The sequence below is a fragment of the Panthera tigris genome, chromosome D4 (assembly GCF_018350195.1).
Source record: "Panthera tigris isolate Pti1 chromosome D4, P.tigris_Pti1_mat1.1, whole genome shotgun sequence".
In the NCBI taxonomy this organism is placed as follows: domain Eukaryota; kingdom Metazoa; phylum Chordata; class Mammalia; order Carnivora; family Felidae; genus Panthera; species Panthera tigris.
In genome coordinates, this window is record NC_056672.1 from 62,113,288 (window position 1) to 62,131,472 (window position 18,185).

The 18,185-nt window shown below is 44.2% G+C and overlaps 1 protein-coding gene and 1 long non-coding RNA gene across 3 annotated transcripts in view; one reads left to right on the forward strand and one right to left on the reverse strand.

Moving 5' to 3' along the window:
- Nucleotides 1-18,185, forward strand: part of TMEFF1 (transmembrane protein with EGF like and two follistatin like domains 1) — a 153,359-nt gene that overhangs the window by 56,867 nt on the left and 78,307 nt on the right. The window contains exon 1 of one of the 2 annotated variants that reach the window (XM_042964175.1): nucleotides 15,369-15,975. In XM_042964175.1, the coding sequence (XP_042820109.1) occupies nucleotides 15,780-15,975 (196 nt within the window). In that variant the 5' untranslated portion in view covers nucleotides 15,369-15,779. Of the gene's footprint in view, nucleotides 15,976-18,185 lie in introns of those variants that run through there. The other variant, XM_042964176.1, reaches the window with a different exon arrangement.
- On the reverse strand, nucleotides 854-15,203 carry LOC122233048. The gene is made up of 6 exons (XR_006210499.1): nucleotides 15,061-15,203; nucleotides 14,676-14,738; nucleotides 12,321-12,507; nucleotides 3,820-4,007; nucleotides 2,834-2,971; nucleotides 854-938 (listed from the first exon to the last, which is right to left on the reverse strand). It is a non-coding gene; the product is annotated as an uncharacterized LOC122233048 (long non-coding RNA).

Sequence of the window (18,185 nt, forward strand, 5' to 3'; positions counted from 1 at the left end):
CTGTTCTGAGTTTTCTTTTTGTGGGTTTATTGAGGTGGGGGGGAGATTCCAAACCCTGTTACTTAAGAGATAGGTTACTTTTGATAAAAAGAATGCTTGTTAATAGAGAAAGTACTGTAAGTAGCAGAAGTCAGTAGAAGTAGAAGTTGTCAGGTTTTGTCCCATTCTTCTGGTTCAGCTTCCAGAGTAACCAAGAAGGAAGCTCAGTGGTTGTTGCTCTGCTGGTGAAATACATATGGATCTAGATTCTTATCCTTGAGTATTTTGTTTGTTTGTTTGTTTAAGTTTCTTTATTTTGAGAAAGAGAAAGAAAGCACAAGCACTCGTGTGGAAAAGGGGGAGAGAGGGAGAGAGAGAACACCAATGACATGGGGTTCGAACTCACGAATCGTGAGAGCATGTCCTGAACTGAAATCAAGAGTCACCAAGCTACCCAGGCACTCTTAATTTTTTTTAACATTTATTTATTTTTGAGAGAGACAGCATGAGCAGGGGATGGGCAGAGAGAAAGGGAGACACAGAAACTGAAGCAGGCTCCAGGCTCTGAGCTGTCAGTACAGAGCCTGAGGTGAGGCTCGAACCCATGAACCCCAAGATCATGACCTGAACTGAAGTCGGATATTCAACCAACTGAGCCACCCAGGCGCCCCTCTTATACTTGAATCTCGAAGAGTGTCTTTGGATGGGCTAGTATTAGATCTTTTGTAGGATTGGAGGGTGGTTACTTCACACTTAACCACTGAGAAGTCTAGGGAGTAGCAGGGCAGAAGCTATTCAGGGGAAGCTCTTCTCAGTGTGATAGCAGAAGTACAAGAGGACAAGCCCAACTGTAGAAGCATTTTTATTTCAAATTTTGGTGTTAAATCTGCTAATATTTCCTTGGCCAGAGCAAGTCATATGGCTGGGCGCAAAGTCAAGCAGAGGGAAGTAGAGTCCTCCTAAGAAGGTGAAGTGAAGAGGTGAATATTTTGAACAATAATTTAATCTACCACAGTATCACAAGTGGGAAGGGAACCAGTGGAATACCAGACTTGAGACCATATAATAAAGAACAGAGAATCTAAGAGGAAATGCTTCCCTGTTTTTCATCTTCTACTGAGGCACTCCTTCCTTACTTCTTTCACTCCTCTTTCTCCTGGAGGAGAGCTTTTAAAGTAGTAATGATAATAGATAATAGGGATGTTGGATTAAATGAGTAATATGTATTTAGTTCTATGCATTTAGAACAGAGCCTGGCACATAATAAACACTAAGTTTTAGCCATTTTTTTCTCTCAAGTTTATATGGCTTCTAAATGGGGCCAGACAGATTTAAACCCAAGTGGCCTGGCTCTGGAGCTTATGCCTTTAAGAATCATAATACACATGGGGCACCTGGCTGGCTTAGTCAGTAAAGCATGCGACTCTTGATCTCAGGGTTGTGAGTTTGAGTCCCACATTGAGTGCAGAGATTACTTAAAAACAAAAAACAAAGACAAGCAAACAGACAAAAAAAGGATCATAATACACCGCCTTGCTATTCAGAGCCCTAGTTCAAATCTTAGTTTTGCAAAGAACATGACCTTCTGAATATTAGACCATCATCTGTATAATATCTATTTCCCAAGATTGCTATAATGAGACTACAAATATGGAAGAGCCATATAAACTATAAAAAAGAGTCCATAAAAGTCTCTTCTGATATTCTGTGTTACAAGAGAATCCAGGACTTTCTTCTAACGTCACAAAACTTCATCTTAATCTCTCCTTCCAGCCTCCCCACTCTGACACTTCCTGAGTACATTCATCAGTCTCTCCATTTCAGAGCCTGGCTCTGTGAAATTACTTCCATTGATCCTTCTACCAGGAGTGCTGTCGGCCTCTCCATAACCCCTTCCCATCACCTATGCTGCTGAAGTGTCACCCATTCTTCAAAGTCAAGTGACACCAGGACACACTCCTGGAACCTGGGCTCTGGTCCCAGGTTTGCTAATAACTCATCATGTGAGTGAGGGCAAGTTACTAGGTCTTTCTTGATATTAATTTCCTTATTTGTAAAATAAGGCTGTTGGAGGAGAGAATCTCTAAATTCCCTTCCCCTGTTCTAATTAGTCTCATTCTCAAGGTAAACTAATCTTTTCAATTTACTGCATGTAACCCAAGTTTTCAATTTAGTATCTCTTTAAAAGATTATGTGCACATAAATGGAATTCAAATACTGCATCCAAGTGGATCAGCCCCAAGGTTGAAAGCTCCACTTGTAAAAGTTATTGATGTTAGGATAATGACTGTACTTGAATTGTTTCTAAAGCAATCTAAGTACAGTCAGTGCAAGAACTTCTATATAATGGGCACAAAAGGGTTGCTGCTTCCCAAAATGTAATTTTCCCAACAAAATGCAATTGGGTACTCTTTCCTTTAGCTATTTCAAACTGGCCAATGCTATAGATTATAGAATAGTTTTATTTTACAAATTGCCCTGTTCTAAGGCAATAATATGTACATTTTTATATATGCTTTGAAATTCTTATCAGTTGGTTTCAGTAGATGACATCTGTTGTAAAATCAGCGCTGTCTGAAATCTACTTAGAATGAAAGGAAGGGAGTTAGCATTTATTGAACATCTTCTGTGGGTTCTAGGCATGTATGTGTATCATTTAATTCTTTTTTTAAATCTCATTTAATGCTTAAAATACTCTGCAGGAGTAGGTAATATCACCTATATTTTAAAGATAATGAAATGGAAGATTAGAGAGGTTAAGTGACTTGTTCAGTATCACATATCTGAACTGTATGCTTAAAAATTGTTAAAATGGTAAATTTTATGTCACTATAAGAAAAAAAAAATCACATACCTGGTAAATAGCTTAACTAGATTTAGATACCAACTCAGTTTGCTTTGATTGTCCGTTTACAGCATGTGAGAAGATAAGCAACTTTGGTTATGTTTATCGAATATCTTCCACCACTGAGGACCCAGAAACAAAGAGAAGCTGAAAGAAGAGCTAAATGAGGTTAAGGGTGTCAGCAACAGCAAAGCTAGTAGCTCAATTCTGTCTGACAACAAGCGGAGAATCAGGACCAAGACGAAGAAGAGAGGTCACTGATCAGTTTTGCCATGTAGATTAGTGTTTCTCAAACAGTGTGCATGGGAGTCACCTGAGCATCTTGTTGAAATTGCAGATTCTGGTCCAGTAAATCTGGGGTGGAGCCAGATTTTGCATTCCTAACAAGCTCCCAAGGTGCTGGTGATGTTGCTGATCCACGAACCAAACATTGAGTCCAAGGATTTTAGATCACGGTAACCTCCATGGCAGTGAAGTGTGGTTTTCAGATCCCTCTCACCAGAGAAAGTGAGGGTGCTTTCACAAAGCAAATTCTGGGCCCAACCCAGACCTCCTGAATCAGAATCCCTGAAGGCCGGACTGGAAATCCACACTTTTTTTTTTTTTTTTTTTAATAAATTTTTTAAATGTTTATTTATTTTTGAGAGAGAGAGCGCAAGCAGGGGAGAGGCAGAGAGAGGGAGACCCAGAATCCCAAATAGGCTCCAGGCTCTAAACTGTCAGCACAGAGCCTGACACGGGGCTCAAACTCACAAACTGTGAGATGATAACCCGAGCTGAAGTCGGCCGCTCAACTGAGCCACCCAGATGCCCCTATACTTTTTTTTTTTTTTTAAGTTTATTCACTTATTTAAGAAGGGGGGGCTCAGAGAGAGGGAGAGACAAAATCCCAAGCAGGCTCCGTGCTGTTAGCCCAGAGCCCAGCTCAGGGCTCAAACCCATGAACCATAAGGTGAGATCATGGCCCGAGCCCAGATCAAGAGTCGGACACTTACCTGACTGAGCCACTCAGGTGCCCCTGTAGATCTACACTTTTAACAAGCTTTCCAGTTGCTTGTTAGGTATAATACAGTTCTGGAACCACTGCTAATAGGACATCAGCATGGCATGATAATAAAAATCACTTCACTTGTATACTCCTTTCCAGTTGATAAAGCCTTTTCACATTCTGTTTCTCCTGTACCTACAGCAAGATGATGAAGGCAATACCATTAGCCCCACTTTGCTGACAGAGAATCTAACATCTCCTGTGGTTAAGTGCTGGACTCAAAGGTCTTCTGACTCCTAGGAAAGTGTTCTTTTTATTATTTTGTGGCTCTCTCTCCCACTTTACCATATCTTCACTTATACTCCTACACAAATTAGAAGTTCTTTTATGTCTAAAAAGCTTTGCAGAGTAATTTTCTTGCTATGATGCTTTTAAAGATTTCAGTCTAATTTAATTTAGCACATTAAGAAGCACAGTTTATGCTTATAAGCATAAAGCTACCCAAGGTCATGGCAAAAAAAAAAATGTTTGATGAAGAAATAGACTGCATTGAGTATTTTAAAATCTTTTTTTTTTTACCCTCCACCTAGATTTACCAATTGTTAATGGCTTTTCTCTCTCTCAAGCACTTGAAAGCTGCAGATATTATGACACTTTGCCCCTAAATTCTTCAGCATGCATGCACTAAGAACATGTTCCTACATTACCATGATCCCATTATCACACCTAAGAAAACTGATATTAACTCAATAATATCATCTATGTGTAATCTACATTCAAATTTCTCAAGTTGCCTTAAGAATGTCTTTTATTGCTATTGATTTTCTCAGATTCAATCAAGGCTTATTGCATTTGGTTGGTTTTGTCTTTTTAGTCTATTTTAATGTAGAACAAACCTCTCTTCTCTCCTTTTTTGTTTTTCATGACATTACATTTAAAGTCCAGGCCTTGTCAATGTGCCCCACATGCTGGATTTATTTGATTTCTTCCTCGTGATTAGATTTGATTCAGGTTAAACCTCTTTGGCAAGACTAGCATGTATATTATGTTACATTCTTTAAAAAAATTTTTTTTTTCTTAATGTTTTTTATTTATTTTTGAGACAGAGAGAGACAGAGCATGAGCGGGGAAGGGGCAGAGAGAGAGGGAGACACAGAATCCGAAACAGGCTCCAGGCTCTGAGCCGTCAGCACAGAGCCCGATGTGGGGCTCGAACTCACAGACTGTGAGATCATGACCTGAGCCAAAGTCGGACGCTCAACCGACTGAGCCACCCAGGCGCCCCTATTATGTTATATTCTCATTACATAACGTGGGGAGTCACATTGGTGAGGCTAAATTTGATCACCTGGTGAAGGCACTGTCTGCTAATTCTCTTCATTATAAAGTTGTGTTTTTCACTCATATGTAATAAGTTATCTGTGGGGTGATACTTTAAGACTCTGAATATTCTGTCCCCAACAAACTTCCACCCAATGGTTTTAGCATCCATCAATGATCATCACTCTGATGTTATTTCATGGGGATTACAAAATCATTATTAAATTAGTCTTGACTATTTGCTAGCATTCATATGGAAAGAAGGTATGCCAGATCTGAGAAAAATCTGAATTTAGTTCAGAAAGCAAAGGGTCCCCTTTGCCCCTTCTTAAGAAGCTGTCTCCCTTAAGGGCGCCTGGGTGGCTCAGTTGGTTAAGTGTCTGACCTTGGCTTAGGTCATGATCTCGTGGTTCATGAGTTCAAGCCCTACATTGGGCTCTGTGCTGACAGCTTGGAGCCTGGAACCCGCTTCAGATTCAGTGTCTCTGCCTCCGTCTCTCTCTCTGCCTCTCCCCTGCTTGTGCTCTGTCCTCAAAAATGAATAATCGTTAAAAAAAAGAAAAAGAAGCTATCTCCCTTAGAACTCCTCTGCTGGAGGTGAGTAGGAAGAGGGGTAGGTTTTTCCTCTCCCCCCACCCATGTTAATAAGTGCACACCTGAGATAAAAGGCTCCTAACTTCCTTTTCCTAAGCACTCCTGCTTCTGGGTACCTTTCTGGTCTGTGCCTCTGGTGCTGTGGATCTCTCCTGAGCTGTGCTGGGAAAATCATGTTTTCTTTCCCCTTAACATCAATGACCACTCTTCTCAAATCTGACCCCATGTTTCTCTGTAGTAAAGCAGTAATCTGGCTAAGAGAGAGGGCTAGGTACCTGATTTGAAGTGGTGTCTAGTACATACATTGCATGTTTTAGGTCAGTTTTTTTAAAAAAAGGAACTTTGCATAAAAGATAGGGAGAATGAGATTGTCCACATCAATGATGGTTGATGAAGACTGGGGTAGAAAGGCTAAGGAGGGAGTTTATGGGATTACAGTGGGGCCAAAGCTGCCTTCACCTGCCTTTTGATCCAGCCACTTCCCCCACCCACCATGCCCACTCCACCCCTATTTCCCTTTCTTGTCAGAGAACATCAAAGCCAGGATCCAGGAATTTCTTCGATATCTCAAAACCATATGTGTAATACCCACATGAGTCAGCCTCCATTCTATCTTCCCTCTTGTTACAAAGAAAGTGTCTTCTCTCAAGTCAATCCCTCCATCTGTGCTTTGAATTCCACCCCTTCCTGTCTTCTCAAGTATCTTGAAATTATCCTTATCCCACTACTGGTTATCCTTCATCCTGTTTGTATACTCAACTCCCCCCACCCCACTGGATCTTTATCATCATTATTTAAATACTGTACAGTCTCATCTCTTAAAAAGTCCCTCTTCTACCTACAGTCACCTTCTCTTCACAGCCAAGCTGTTTAAACGTTCTTCTCCATTTTCCACTTATTACTCATGTCTCAACATGCTCTAATCTGGATTCTGCCCCTACCACTTTACTGATGGCTTTTGCTAAAATCACTGATGACTTCAAGTGGATATAGCTATTGGACACTATTCAGGACTCGTCTGCTTGATCTTTCAGCAACATTTGACTAGTTGACCACGTCCTGCTTCTTGAAATACCTTTTGGTCACTATGACATTGTTCTTTCCTCATTTTCCTCCTAATTTTCTGGCAATTCTTTCCTAGTCCCCTCCATTGGAGTTCCTCAGGGCTTCAGCCTAGGCCCTCTTCTCATTTTGTAGAATCTCCTACACTTTCAAGTCATCACATCCATTTCCATGACTTCAATTAATTGATCCTTTGATGACTCCCACACTCTATGCCCAGTGTAAATCTCTTAAGAACACCAGACTTATAAATCCAACTGCTACTGATGGCTTGATACAGATACCTCACTGGCCCCTCAGACTCAGTGTGCCTACAGCTGAACTCATCATCCTCTCTCCAAACCTGCTTCATCTCTGAAAATGGCTATTTTAGTGAATGCCACTGAAGGTAGGGCTAACCCTGGCTTGACACTTTCTCTCCATCAGCCCCTATATATCTAGTTAGTCACCAGATTCTGTTGATTCCCCCCTCCCTTAATCTAATTCATTTACTTGTCCACATCTTCTCTAGTCCAAGCTACCATCATCACTTACCACTGCAATAGCTCTCCCATGGTTTTCTTGGGTACACTGTGCCTTTCCAATCCACTCTGTACACTGCAGCCCAAGTGATTTTTTCAACAGCATCACTGAGATATAATTAACATACCTTTAACCAAGGCATTAACAGTTCATGCCTTTAACCAAGGCATTAACAGTTCATGCCTTTAACCAAGTAATCTTTTAAAAACAAATCTGAGCAGGCTATTTCCTGTTTATCATCTTAGGATGGAGTTTGAATCCTTATCCTGGTTTAAAAGGCCCTGTGTGATCTGGCCTGTGCTTCCTGAAGTCTCCAACTTCATTCTTTTTTTTTTTTTCAACTTCATTCTTTATGTCATTCACCTCCTCACTTTCTGAAACTTTGGCCACAGCTGTCTTCTCTGTTTTTAACCTTGCCATATTCTTTCATTTTTTTATGTCAAACTTTCTTCATGGAATACTGTTCTCTTTCTACCTCCTTCTAACTCTTCATCAGTCTTCCAGCCTTAGCTTAAATGTCACTTCTCTGGAGAAGTTTTCCTTGATACTCTTAGCCCCTGGTATGTAAGGGGTCCCTGTCTGATGCTTTCACACATACTTTGCAAAACCCTTCACAATTGTAATGGATTGTTTAAAGTCTGACTCCCTATTGGACTCTAGGACAGGGACTGTGTCTATCTTGTTCACTTGTGCATCTTCAGTGCCTAACACTGGCACATAACAAACACTGTTGGATGGATGTCGGATGAATGGCACTACTGTCACCACTCTCCATACCCTACCGTGACCCCTGCTCCCACTGTTGTTGAAACCACCACTACCAGAGCTGCCCTGAGTCTTATTATGATTGTTCTCTGTTGAGAGAAACAGCTCCAGCATGCAGTGTTTGTTTCACCTTTATAACTTCCTTAATTAGGAACCCAGACTAAGTGCCGAGTCTAACTGTATTGACCCTGATGTTGAGTCCTAAGGCCATCAGACTGTAGGAAATAATTTTCAACTTAGAACCAAAGGAGGAGAATTAAAAAACGGCTGACTCAATTTAAGCTCACATGTACTGATGATTTGCTATATATGGTGATGTGTGCATGGATACACACATGTACATGTGCATGTACAAACACAGAGCCCAGCTGTTACACTTAGATTTGCATACATACACCCTCTCAGAGAGGCAACCTGATATATACTCATTCCCTACATATGTACACAGAGAGTAAAATGGCATATGCTTGGCACTTTTGCATATGTACAGAGGCAAGCTGATATACTCATTACATATGTACACACACAGGCAAATGACATATGTTCCATACATATGTATACATACAGAGGCAAGCTGACATACTTAAATACACATAGTGGCAAAATGTAGTTATTTCACTCCACTGGGCTCACTTTAATTCCTCCACGTAGTTAGCTCCTTGCTTTCTCTCTTTTTCATGATTCTTAGCTCAGTGGATGCCATTCTCAAGTTCCCAGACTCTTGGCTGTAACCTCGTGTCCTTCCCTTTGACCCACCTGGCTATTTGTCACCACTTTCCTCCTCCTTGTTTGGCTGCCTCCGCCAGTCAGGAGGCTACCCTCCTGCAGGTCTCTCCGGCAACCAGCCAGCTCATATGAACTGTTTTGACTGCTGACTTTATCTCTTTTGAGTTTTTTTTTTAGACCATAGGCTTTCGAGTCAGACAGACCTTGATTTCAGCATCAGTCCTGCTGACCGCTCACTGTGTAACCTCAGGCAAATGATTTAACCTCTCCAAATCTCAGTTTTCTCATCTACAGAATGAGGATAATAATATCACCTTCCCCATTAGGTTTTTGGAAACATTATATTAGATAATACACATGAAGCTCTTAGCCTAGTATATAAATGCAGTTAACGGCTACTGCCACTAATAAGAACTATCACTTATTATGTGCTTACTTTGCCACGACTACTCCTAGCCAATTATTTATTGAGTACTTACAATGTACTAAGCATGAATCTAAGCATTTTGCCCATACAAACCCATTTTCTTCTTAAAACAACACTGTGAGGCATATAGAAGTTTGATTTCCACGCTACAGATTATGCAACTGAGGCATAGAGAAGTTCAATAACTTGCCCAAGGTCATAGAGGTAGCAAGTGGCAGAGTTAAGATGCAAAACTAGATGGTTTGGTTCCAGAGCTTACAGTCTTAATTACGATGCTATACCTCTTACTACCATTTATGTGTGATTGTCAGAGAAGCTATTTCTTTGGTACAATCCTTTATGAGTTAAACCCTGGGAGAAATTTCTGAATTGCAGCTGAAAATTTCCATTTGCTGAAAGATGAGGAAAAATCTTAATTCTGTATTCAGGGCAATACTGCACAACTGAACGACAAGAAGACCTGCAGGAGAAACCCAGAGATGCCGCCTCCGTCTCCCTACCCACTCACAGAGACTGTTTGGGTGAGAAGCCTTTCAAATTGACAGAATTATAGTGGTGAAGCCTGTTCTTCAGGCGGAGTGAGGCTACTTCTCTGGATTCCCATAGCACTTTTTTGTTCAGATATCTGTAACCCTTGCCTCCTTGGCTTCTGCCCATCTATGTAATTGAGGACCATTAAGGGGATGTGGGTAACAATCATAGTGCTTTCAACTGGAGTTGTAATTACAAGCAGTGTAATCACATTACTGTAATCCCTGCATGATCACAAGAAGCCCCAACGAAAGTCTCCTGACATGCTGGCAGGGGGCTCAGGACTGTTTGTGCACACTCCTTGGTGGCTGCAGTCTCAGTGGTGACAATCTTTGCTCCATTTTGTATTAGATGATGATGCTTCTCCACCAGCTCGCTCACCTTAGTGATGTGGCGGGGCTCTGGAACCAGAGTCAGGTGACTCCAACTTCCTAGTTTTGTAGTTTGAGTAGTCACTTACCCTCATAAACCTCAATTTCCTCATTTTTAAAATGGAAATAATACCTACCAACAGTGGGTGGGAAGATTAGTGACAACAAATACAAAGTGGCTGGCAGTACCTGGGATGTAGTAGGTCTTCTGCGAATTATAGTTGCTATTGTTATGGCCTGATCCAACAATTATTCTCTCCCACTGGTATTATTGTTATGAGGTCTCCTCACTAGACTAGACGTTTTATAAGAAGCAGGGACTTTGTTTTGTTCACTGCTATTTCTTGGCATCTAGAACAGTGCCTACATCATAGTAGATACTCAGTAAATATTTGTTGAATCAATGAATGAGGTTTAAAACAAGCTGACCTTGCTGTCTTTACTACACTGGCTGACATTCAGACCCTTTTTACTCACAGGCATTTGTTCATGATGTTCCCTCTGCCTGGAACATTCCCTCTTCACTTGGTTAACTTTACTCACCCTTTTTGTAAACCTCTGAACTTCCCCTTCATAGTATTTATCAACATTGTTGCAATTTCACTTAAAAATGTTTTTTTTTTGGGGGGCGCCTGGTGGCTCAGTCGGTTGGGTGTCCGACTTCGGCTCAGGTCATGATCTCACGGTCCGTGGGTTCGAGCCCCGTGTCGGGCTCTGTGCTGACAGCTCGGAGCCTGGAGCCTGTTTCAGATTCTGTGTCTCTCTCTCTCTGTGACCCTCCCCCGTTCATGCTCTGTCTCTCTCTGTCTCAAAAATAATAAAAAAACGTTAAAAAAAAATGTTTTTTTTTTTTTTTTTATTTATCTTGAGAGACAGAAAGAGAGAGAGCGAGCAGGGTAGGGGCAGAGAGAGAGAGAGAGAGAGAGAGAGAGAATCCCAAGCCAGTTCCATCGGCTCTGTCAGCACAGAGCTTGATGCCAGGCTTGATCTCACCAAGAGCGAGATCACAACCTGAGCTGAAATTGAAAGTCGGATGCTTAACTGATTGAGTCACCCAGGTGCTCCACAATTTCACTTTTATTTGCATAATTGTTTAATATTTGACTGTAAACTTCATTAAGACAGGGACCAGGTCTGTTGTGCTCACCATTGTATTTTCAGGAATGAGAAGTAGGTCTTCAGTACAGACTTAATGAATGAATGAATGATTTCACTCTTTACTTAAAAAAAAATTTTTTTTTAATATTCTATTTATTTTTGAGACAGAGAGAGACAGAGCATGAGCAGGGGAGGGGCAGAGAGAGAAGGAAACACAGAATCTGAAGCAGGCTCTAGGCTCTGAGCTGTCAGCACAAAGCCTGACGCGGGGCTTGAACTCACAAACCACTCACAAACCGCAAGATCATAACCTGAGCCGAAGTCGGATGCTTAACCGACTGAGCCACCCAGGCACCCCTACTTTTTTTTTTTTTAAAAAAAGGGTTGCTTTCTCTAGGAAGGGGAGTCCAATTTCTGAAGAGGGCCAGAGGTCAGCCCCAGGCTTGTGTCAGTGCTGTACCATAAATCATTTCAGTGTTTCTGGAGTGAGCTCAAGTGCTGTGACTCTCTCCTACTAGGGCCAATTTGTCAGTCCCAAATTGTCTCATTACCATTTATCGGGCCTTCATTATGCAGCTAGACCCTGCAGTGGGAGGTCCAGAAAAGCCCAAATTTTGGCCAGGCTGGGAGTGTGGAGTAGGATTTGCCATTTACTCCTACCCCCACCCTCATGCTCCATTTCAATCTAGTGTTTATCACACTGAGTTGTAATTGCTAATTTTCAGATGTCCTCCCCTCCTCCTCCTGAGACAGTGAGGCAGAATTATCTCTCACCCCTCAAGGCTACTGTGGTGCCTAGCACACAGCAGATGCTCACAAAGAATTCTTGAGGGAATGAGATGTTTTCCATGAGTGAAGCCTTATTGAGGACAAAAACCAACTCATAGGAGAGGGCACTACTTTTTGCCTTTTTTTTTTTTTTTTTTTAAATTTGAGCCCATAAATCCTTTTTTAAGTTAATTTGGGTTGGTTTTTCTGTTACTGGGAACTGAAAACATTCTGACAGAGCATAAATAATGACATTCAAGTACAGGATTTCTGATAGATTATTTTTCAAAAATATTCACCCCGTATTCACTCCCTCTCACTCACCTCCACAGAGTAGAGTTCCTTACTTGTTGTCTTTGGGTTCAGCTAGGAGACTCCACTGAGCCAGTGGAATTTTAACAGACAAGTGTAAGCAGGGGTGTGAAAAAAGCTTGCACAGTTGGGCTTCCCCTGCTGCACCACTGCCAACTCCATAAGAGTTCCTCCGGGTAGCTGCTTGCTGCTCCTTCAGCTGGGACCCCCAAAAGAATAATATTGGAGAAGATCAGAGTCAAGTTCAGCTAGACCTGCAGCTTGAAGCAGAGCCATTCAGCCAAGCCCAGTCTAGATTAATCAACCCCCAGATTTATGAGAAACGAATGTTTATTGTGGCAACTGCTAAGGTTTTATGGTTGTTTGTTATGGAGCCGTAACTGATCAAGGTTAGATCGGGGGTTTCCAAATTGGCAGTGCATGTGAGGTTCTAGAGAACTTTAATATAAATAAGGGATACTTGAATAACCCCCCCCTACCCCCTGACTCCCAGCATGTCTGGAGTGGTGTTCAGAAATCTACTTTCTTTTAAAACTCTCTGGGTGGTTTTCATATAGTGAGTCCCATACTCTTTTGCTACCTGACATTTTGGGGTCACCAATACTAAAGCACGTGACGGTTGTATTAGATGACCACTAAGATCTTTTTTTCCTGAGATTGAATAATTAAGGTCAGAGAAATACTATTTCTGAAGTAGAGTCCTTTTCAATTTGACAACTTTTGAGAAATCTATGCTTAATTTTTCCTACCTAATTTGGAGGAAGGTGCAGATGTAAATTAATTTGTGATTTATGGCCACAGTGTTTTTGCTTTTTATTTAAGGGTTGTCTCCTCTTAGTTTTTATGCCTGAGCTATGGTTAGCAGTCAAATCAAAATTAAAGGCAGAATACAGGGAGTGAAAGAGCCAAGACAGAGGGCAAAAAAGAAGCATAGAAGAGGTCAAGATTAGCAGAGAAGCTATTGAGGGAATGGTCTGAGAAGGAGCCTTTAGCTAGCTGTGGCTTAGCAGTCAGGAACCTGGGATCATACCTGAACTGGAAGCCAGAAGCTGAATTTTCATTGTAACAATTGCTATGCCACTGCTAACAGTTCAGAGGTTTGAGGCAAGTCTTAACAAAATGTTAACAATATGAATTTATATAAAAAGTATGTTGAAAATACAATTTGAAAGAAAAGAGAGTTTTAAATTATAACAAAAATTTTCATTGAAAAAAAAATCAGACAAAACAGAAAAATATAAAAGACAAGGGCCACTCATAAGCCCAATAGTCACAGTTAATATATAGCTGTATATTCTTCTTGATTTCTTTCCTATGGATATGCGCACACACACATGTATATTTTAGAAATATAGGATTTTATTATACTCATCAGTAGCCTGCTGTTTTCCATGTCAGTAAACTATGATGTCAGTTAATCATCATAGTTAAAACTGCAAAATACTCCTGTGTACAAAGAGGCAGGATACTTTGTTTTCCAGATGGACATTTAGATTATATTTACTATTATAAAAAAGCTCTGATGAACATCCATATGCACATTTTTGAGTGCTTGTACAATTATTTCTTTAAAAAAATGTTTATTTTGACAGAGAGAACATGTGTGTGCGAGTGGGGGAGGGGCAGAGGGAGAGGAGAGAGAGAATTCCAAGCAGGGTTCACACTGTCAGTGCAGAGCCCCACTCGGGCTTGATGTCATGAACCATGAGATCATGACCTGAGTGGAAATCAAGAGTGGGGTGCTTAACCTACTGAGCCACCCAGGTGCCCCATGTACAATTATTTCTTTTGGATAAATTCCAATACACAGAATTCCTAGGTTTAAAGGGTACACATATTTTAAAGGTTTTTGATATATAGTCTAATTGTCCTCCCCAAATGTATAAATTAATAGTGCTAGGTTTTGTCAATTCTTTTAACTATTGTTAAATCATCTTCAGGAAAAAAATCTTGTGGTTTTAATCTGCCTTTCATTACTAGTGGGTTTAAATATCTTTTCATATATTTACTGTATTTTATGTGAATAAGACAAGTCAGCTTCTCTTCTCGTTTTTCTGTTGTGTCAACTTTTTCTTCTTGATTTATGTTCTTTCTATTAAGTACATTGTCTCTTATTCACATTGAAAACATTTCCCCTGATGTGTTTTTGCTTGTGGTGGCTTGTCCCACATGCTAAAAATTTTGAGTCATATTTATCAGTTTTTCAGTGAGACTAAGAAATTTCTTCTTAGGGGAGAAGCAGCATAGTCTATGAAAAAAGTCAGAGACCTTCGAACAATTCACTCCATAATCTTACTACCTGAGGCTAAATCTCATCTATCATGATGTGATAGGGAGAGCACTGGATTGGGAGTCAGATCACCTTACCTCTCTGAGTCCCAACTTCCTCATCTGTGGAATGGGGATGAGAATGAAAACTCCCTTGTAGGGCTGTAAAAAAGAATTGGAGAGAATGCTCTGCTCGTAAAGGGCTTCGTCCAGGTCTTGCATATGGAAAATCTGCTCTCCACGTTGGCTATTATGGGTGGGAGAGGGCAAAACAGATTTTTAAATTCAGTTGGTGTCTGTGGGAAAGGGTGGGGGTGAGGAGCCTAGAAATTTAGCCCATCTCTAGGAACTGCAGAGTTGGGGGTCGGAACTTGGGTTCCAATTCGCGTCCTGGCCATTTCTTGGTTTGTGACCTTGGACTAGTCACCTTCACCTCCCTGTGGCTCAGTTGCTTCACCTAGAAAATAGATGTATAATAGACCACCTGCCCTTCTTTCCCAGCCTGGCTGCTGAGCGAAGGAAATGCTTCAAAACCACTTGCAAAGGGCGGCAAAAATGTCTGTCAGGCTAATGCCTACGGAGCATCCCCGCGCCCGCCAGCTCCCCGCGGCCGGGCGGAGGAGCGCCTACGACCCCCGCCCTCGGCGCTCCCGCCCCGCCGCAGGAACAATAGCTCCCCCGGAGGCGGCGCCGGCCGCGGGCGGGGGCGGAGCTGCCGACGCGAGCGCTGGGGGTGTGCGCGGGGCGGGGTCGCAGCCACCCCTCCCGCCCGCGGCTCTGTCACGCGCCCCTCACCGGGCGGGCCGGGGTCTTTGTGACGCGGTGGCGACGGCCGCGGACACAAAGGGAAGGCGAGCGGCGAGTGAGGGGCTGGGTCTGCCCCCGCCCCGCGACCCCCGCCCGCCGCGCGCGCGCCCGTTCACGCCCCCAGCCTCGGTCTCCCCAACGCGGGCTCGCACCCTCGCGCGCACCCTCGCGCGCCCGCGACCCTCGCACGCGCCCGGACCCTCTGACTCCGTCCCGAGCGCGGCGGGCCGGGGCCTGGCGGGCGCTGCGGGTGGGACCGGGATGCTGAGGGGCTGCTCCCAGGCGCAGCGGCGCGGCTGCTAGGAGGCGCCGAGGCAGCGGCGGGGCTCCCGGTGCGCGGCTGGATGCCCCGGGCCTGCGGCTCCCTGCGCTTCCCGCCGTCCAGGGGCGCCAGTCATGGGCGCCGCGGCCGCTGAGGCGCCGCTCCGGCTGCCTGCCGCGCCCCCGCTCGCCTTCTGCTGCTACACGTCGGTGCTTCTGCTCTTCGCCTTCTCTCTGCCCGGGAGCCGCGCGTCCAACCAGCCCCCGGGTGGCGGCAGCGGCGGCGGCGGGGACTGTCCCGGCGGCAAAGGCAAGAGCATCAACTGCTCAGGTAGGAGCGGCCGGAGCCCGCCTCTGCGGCCCCTCCCTCCCTCCCTCCCTCCCTCGCCGCCGCTGCTGCTGCCCTCCCCGTCCCGGCGGCCGCGCTGGGAAAGGCCCGGGCCCGGGCTTCCCGGAGAGTGTGGCCGGAGGGTGAGCGAGGGCGGAGGGCAGGGCGCGAGCGTGAGGCGCGGGCTCGGGGCCCGGCGTTGGGCATGGGGAGTGGCCGTGAGTGCGACCATGTGTGTCGAGTGTCTGGGAGAGAGCGGCCCGGCCCGGCGTGCTCTGAGGTGGTGGGGACGGGACCCGGCGAGGCGGGGGAAGCCGGCCGGGGTTCCTGGTGTGACTGTAGGTGTGCACGCGGGAGCGCGTGTCTGTGTTGTGAAGGCACAGGGGAGGCAGCGAGCGTGTGTGTGTGTGTGAGAGAGAGAGACAGAGACAGAGACGGTGAAGGACTGGGGGTGCCGAGCGTGAGGGCCAGGGGAGTGACCATGTGCTTTGGAGGTTCTTAGGACACTGGGGAGTGGTCGTGTGGGTAAAGGTAACGGGTGTCCCAGAGGACGTGGTTTGTAGAAGTGACTGTGTGTGTGTGTGTGTGTGTGTGTGTGTGTGCGCGCGCGCGCGCGCGCGTATGTCCTTTGGGTTTAGAGGTGGGCTCTGGGGGCTAGGAGTGACGGCGGGTCTGTGGATGTGAGCAGGCAAAAGTCCTGGGGCCCAGGAAGTGACCCTATGTTTTTATGCGCCTTGCGTGGGGCTCAGGGGTATACCCTGGGGTATGCATTGAGGAGAAAGGATGGGAGTCCCGGATTGAACCCCGTTAGTATCCTTCCAGAGGGAGGGAGGTAGGGAGTCATCCTGTGCAGGGTTTGGGTATTGAAAGAGGTAATTAGATCTCAGGAAGTGCCTCTGTGTGACCCTGGGTTTTTAAGGTGGTGTGGAAAGAGGGAACCGGCTCGGAGAGTATGGTTCTGTGCGAGTGTTTGTGTTCTGCTGGAGGGCCTGGAGATTGGCAGCTACGGGAGCAAGGGAGTGACCTCTCCCCTTCTCCAAGGCCGCCTGTCCCGACCCTCCCCCCCCCCCCCCCCCCCAGCTCTTGGAAACAAAGAGCTTGCTGGGGGCTCTAATGGATAAGAATGGGGAGGAGGTATCTGAGCTGTAAAGTTCCTTCTTCCTTTCAAAAGGGGTCCCAGAGGAGCCCTGGGGCAAGGAGAAGCTTCCAGGTCTCATTTAGGAGTGGGTGGGTCTTCCTGGAGCTGGCCTAGCAGATGGTAGTGGTCCTCAGCCATGCCTTTCTAACTTACCCTTTTATCAATTCTCAATTCTCCACTTGTCTTCTTTAAACCACGGGGGCGGAAGAGGAGGAGTGGTGGGGGTGGGGAAGGGGGAGGAGGGGAAAGGAGGAAGGACTTCAGGCCACCTGGGATCTACTGGTCTGTCTGCCTGACAACCTTTGTACCTTTGGGCAATGGAAGGGGCATTGTTTCTGGGGAGTGAGGAGGGAGTAAGAGGGCCTCAGCACAGATGCTGCCCTCCATGAAGAAAACCTTTGGCTTGCTGTTTAGATTTCAGGGTCTAAAATCTTTCAGTGATTTTCATAATGGTGTGTTTTATGTTGGGGATGGGATTTTGAGCACAGTAAACAATGGCATGTCCATTAAAAGCCTTTCCATCGTGTAATAACTTTAACTTTATTCTTCTAATGTTAAGTGGGATATGGGATAATGTTTAATAAATAATCACGCATTCATGGTTAAGAATAAAAACCATTTGTATATTAGAGTGCCTTTTTGTAGTAAATATTTGTTATCAAACTTGTAAGTGATCACACCATGTCAAAATATTTCACTGGCTAATGTGCAGTGATTATTTGTTCTTGCTAAGCTAATTTGTCCTTAGCAAAATAGTGTGTTGATGGATGTTTTTGTGTATGTATGTTTTCTAACTCTTTAGTGCAAAGTACAACTTTTAGGAAAGGAAGCAGAGGGCTGAAAACCCACATGGTGTAGGAAAAGGAGACAGATTTGGAGATCCTGACCCTTGCTAAGCAGCTGTGCTATTTGGAGCCAAGTTACTTAATTTTTAAAAATTTCCTCTTCTATTAAAAGACGGACTTGGATTTAATATCTAGCCTTCTTTCAAGGATTTATTGATATGTCAATAAATTAGGCTTATCAAATGAAATGTTTTCTAATGCTAAGATGCATTTGAATGACTCTGGGTCTA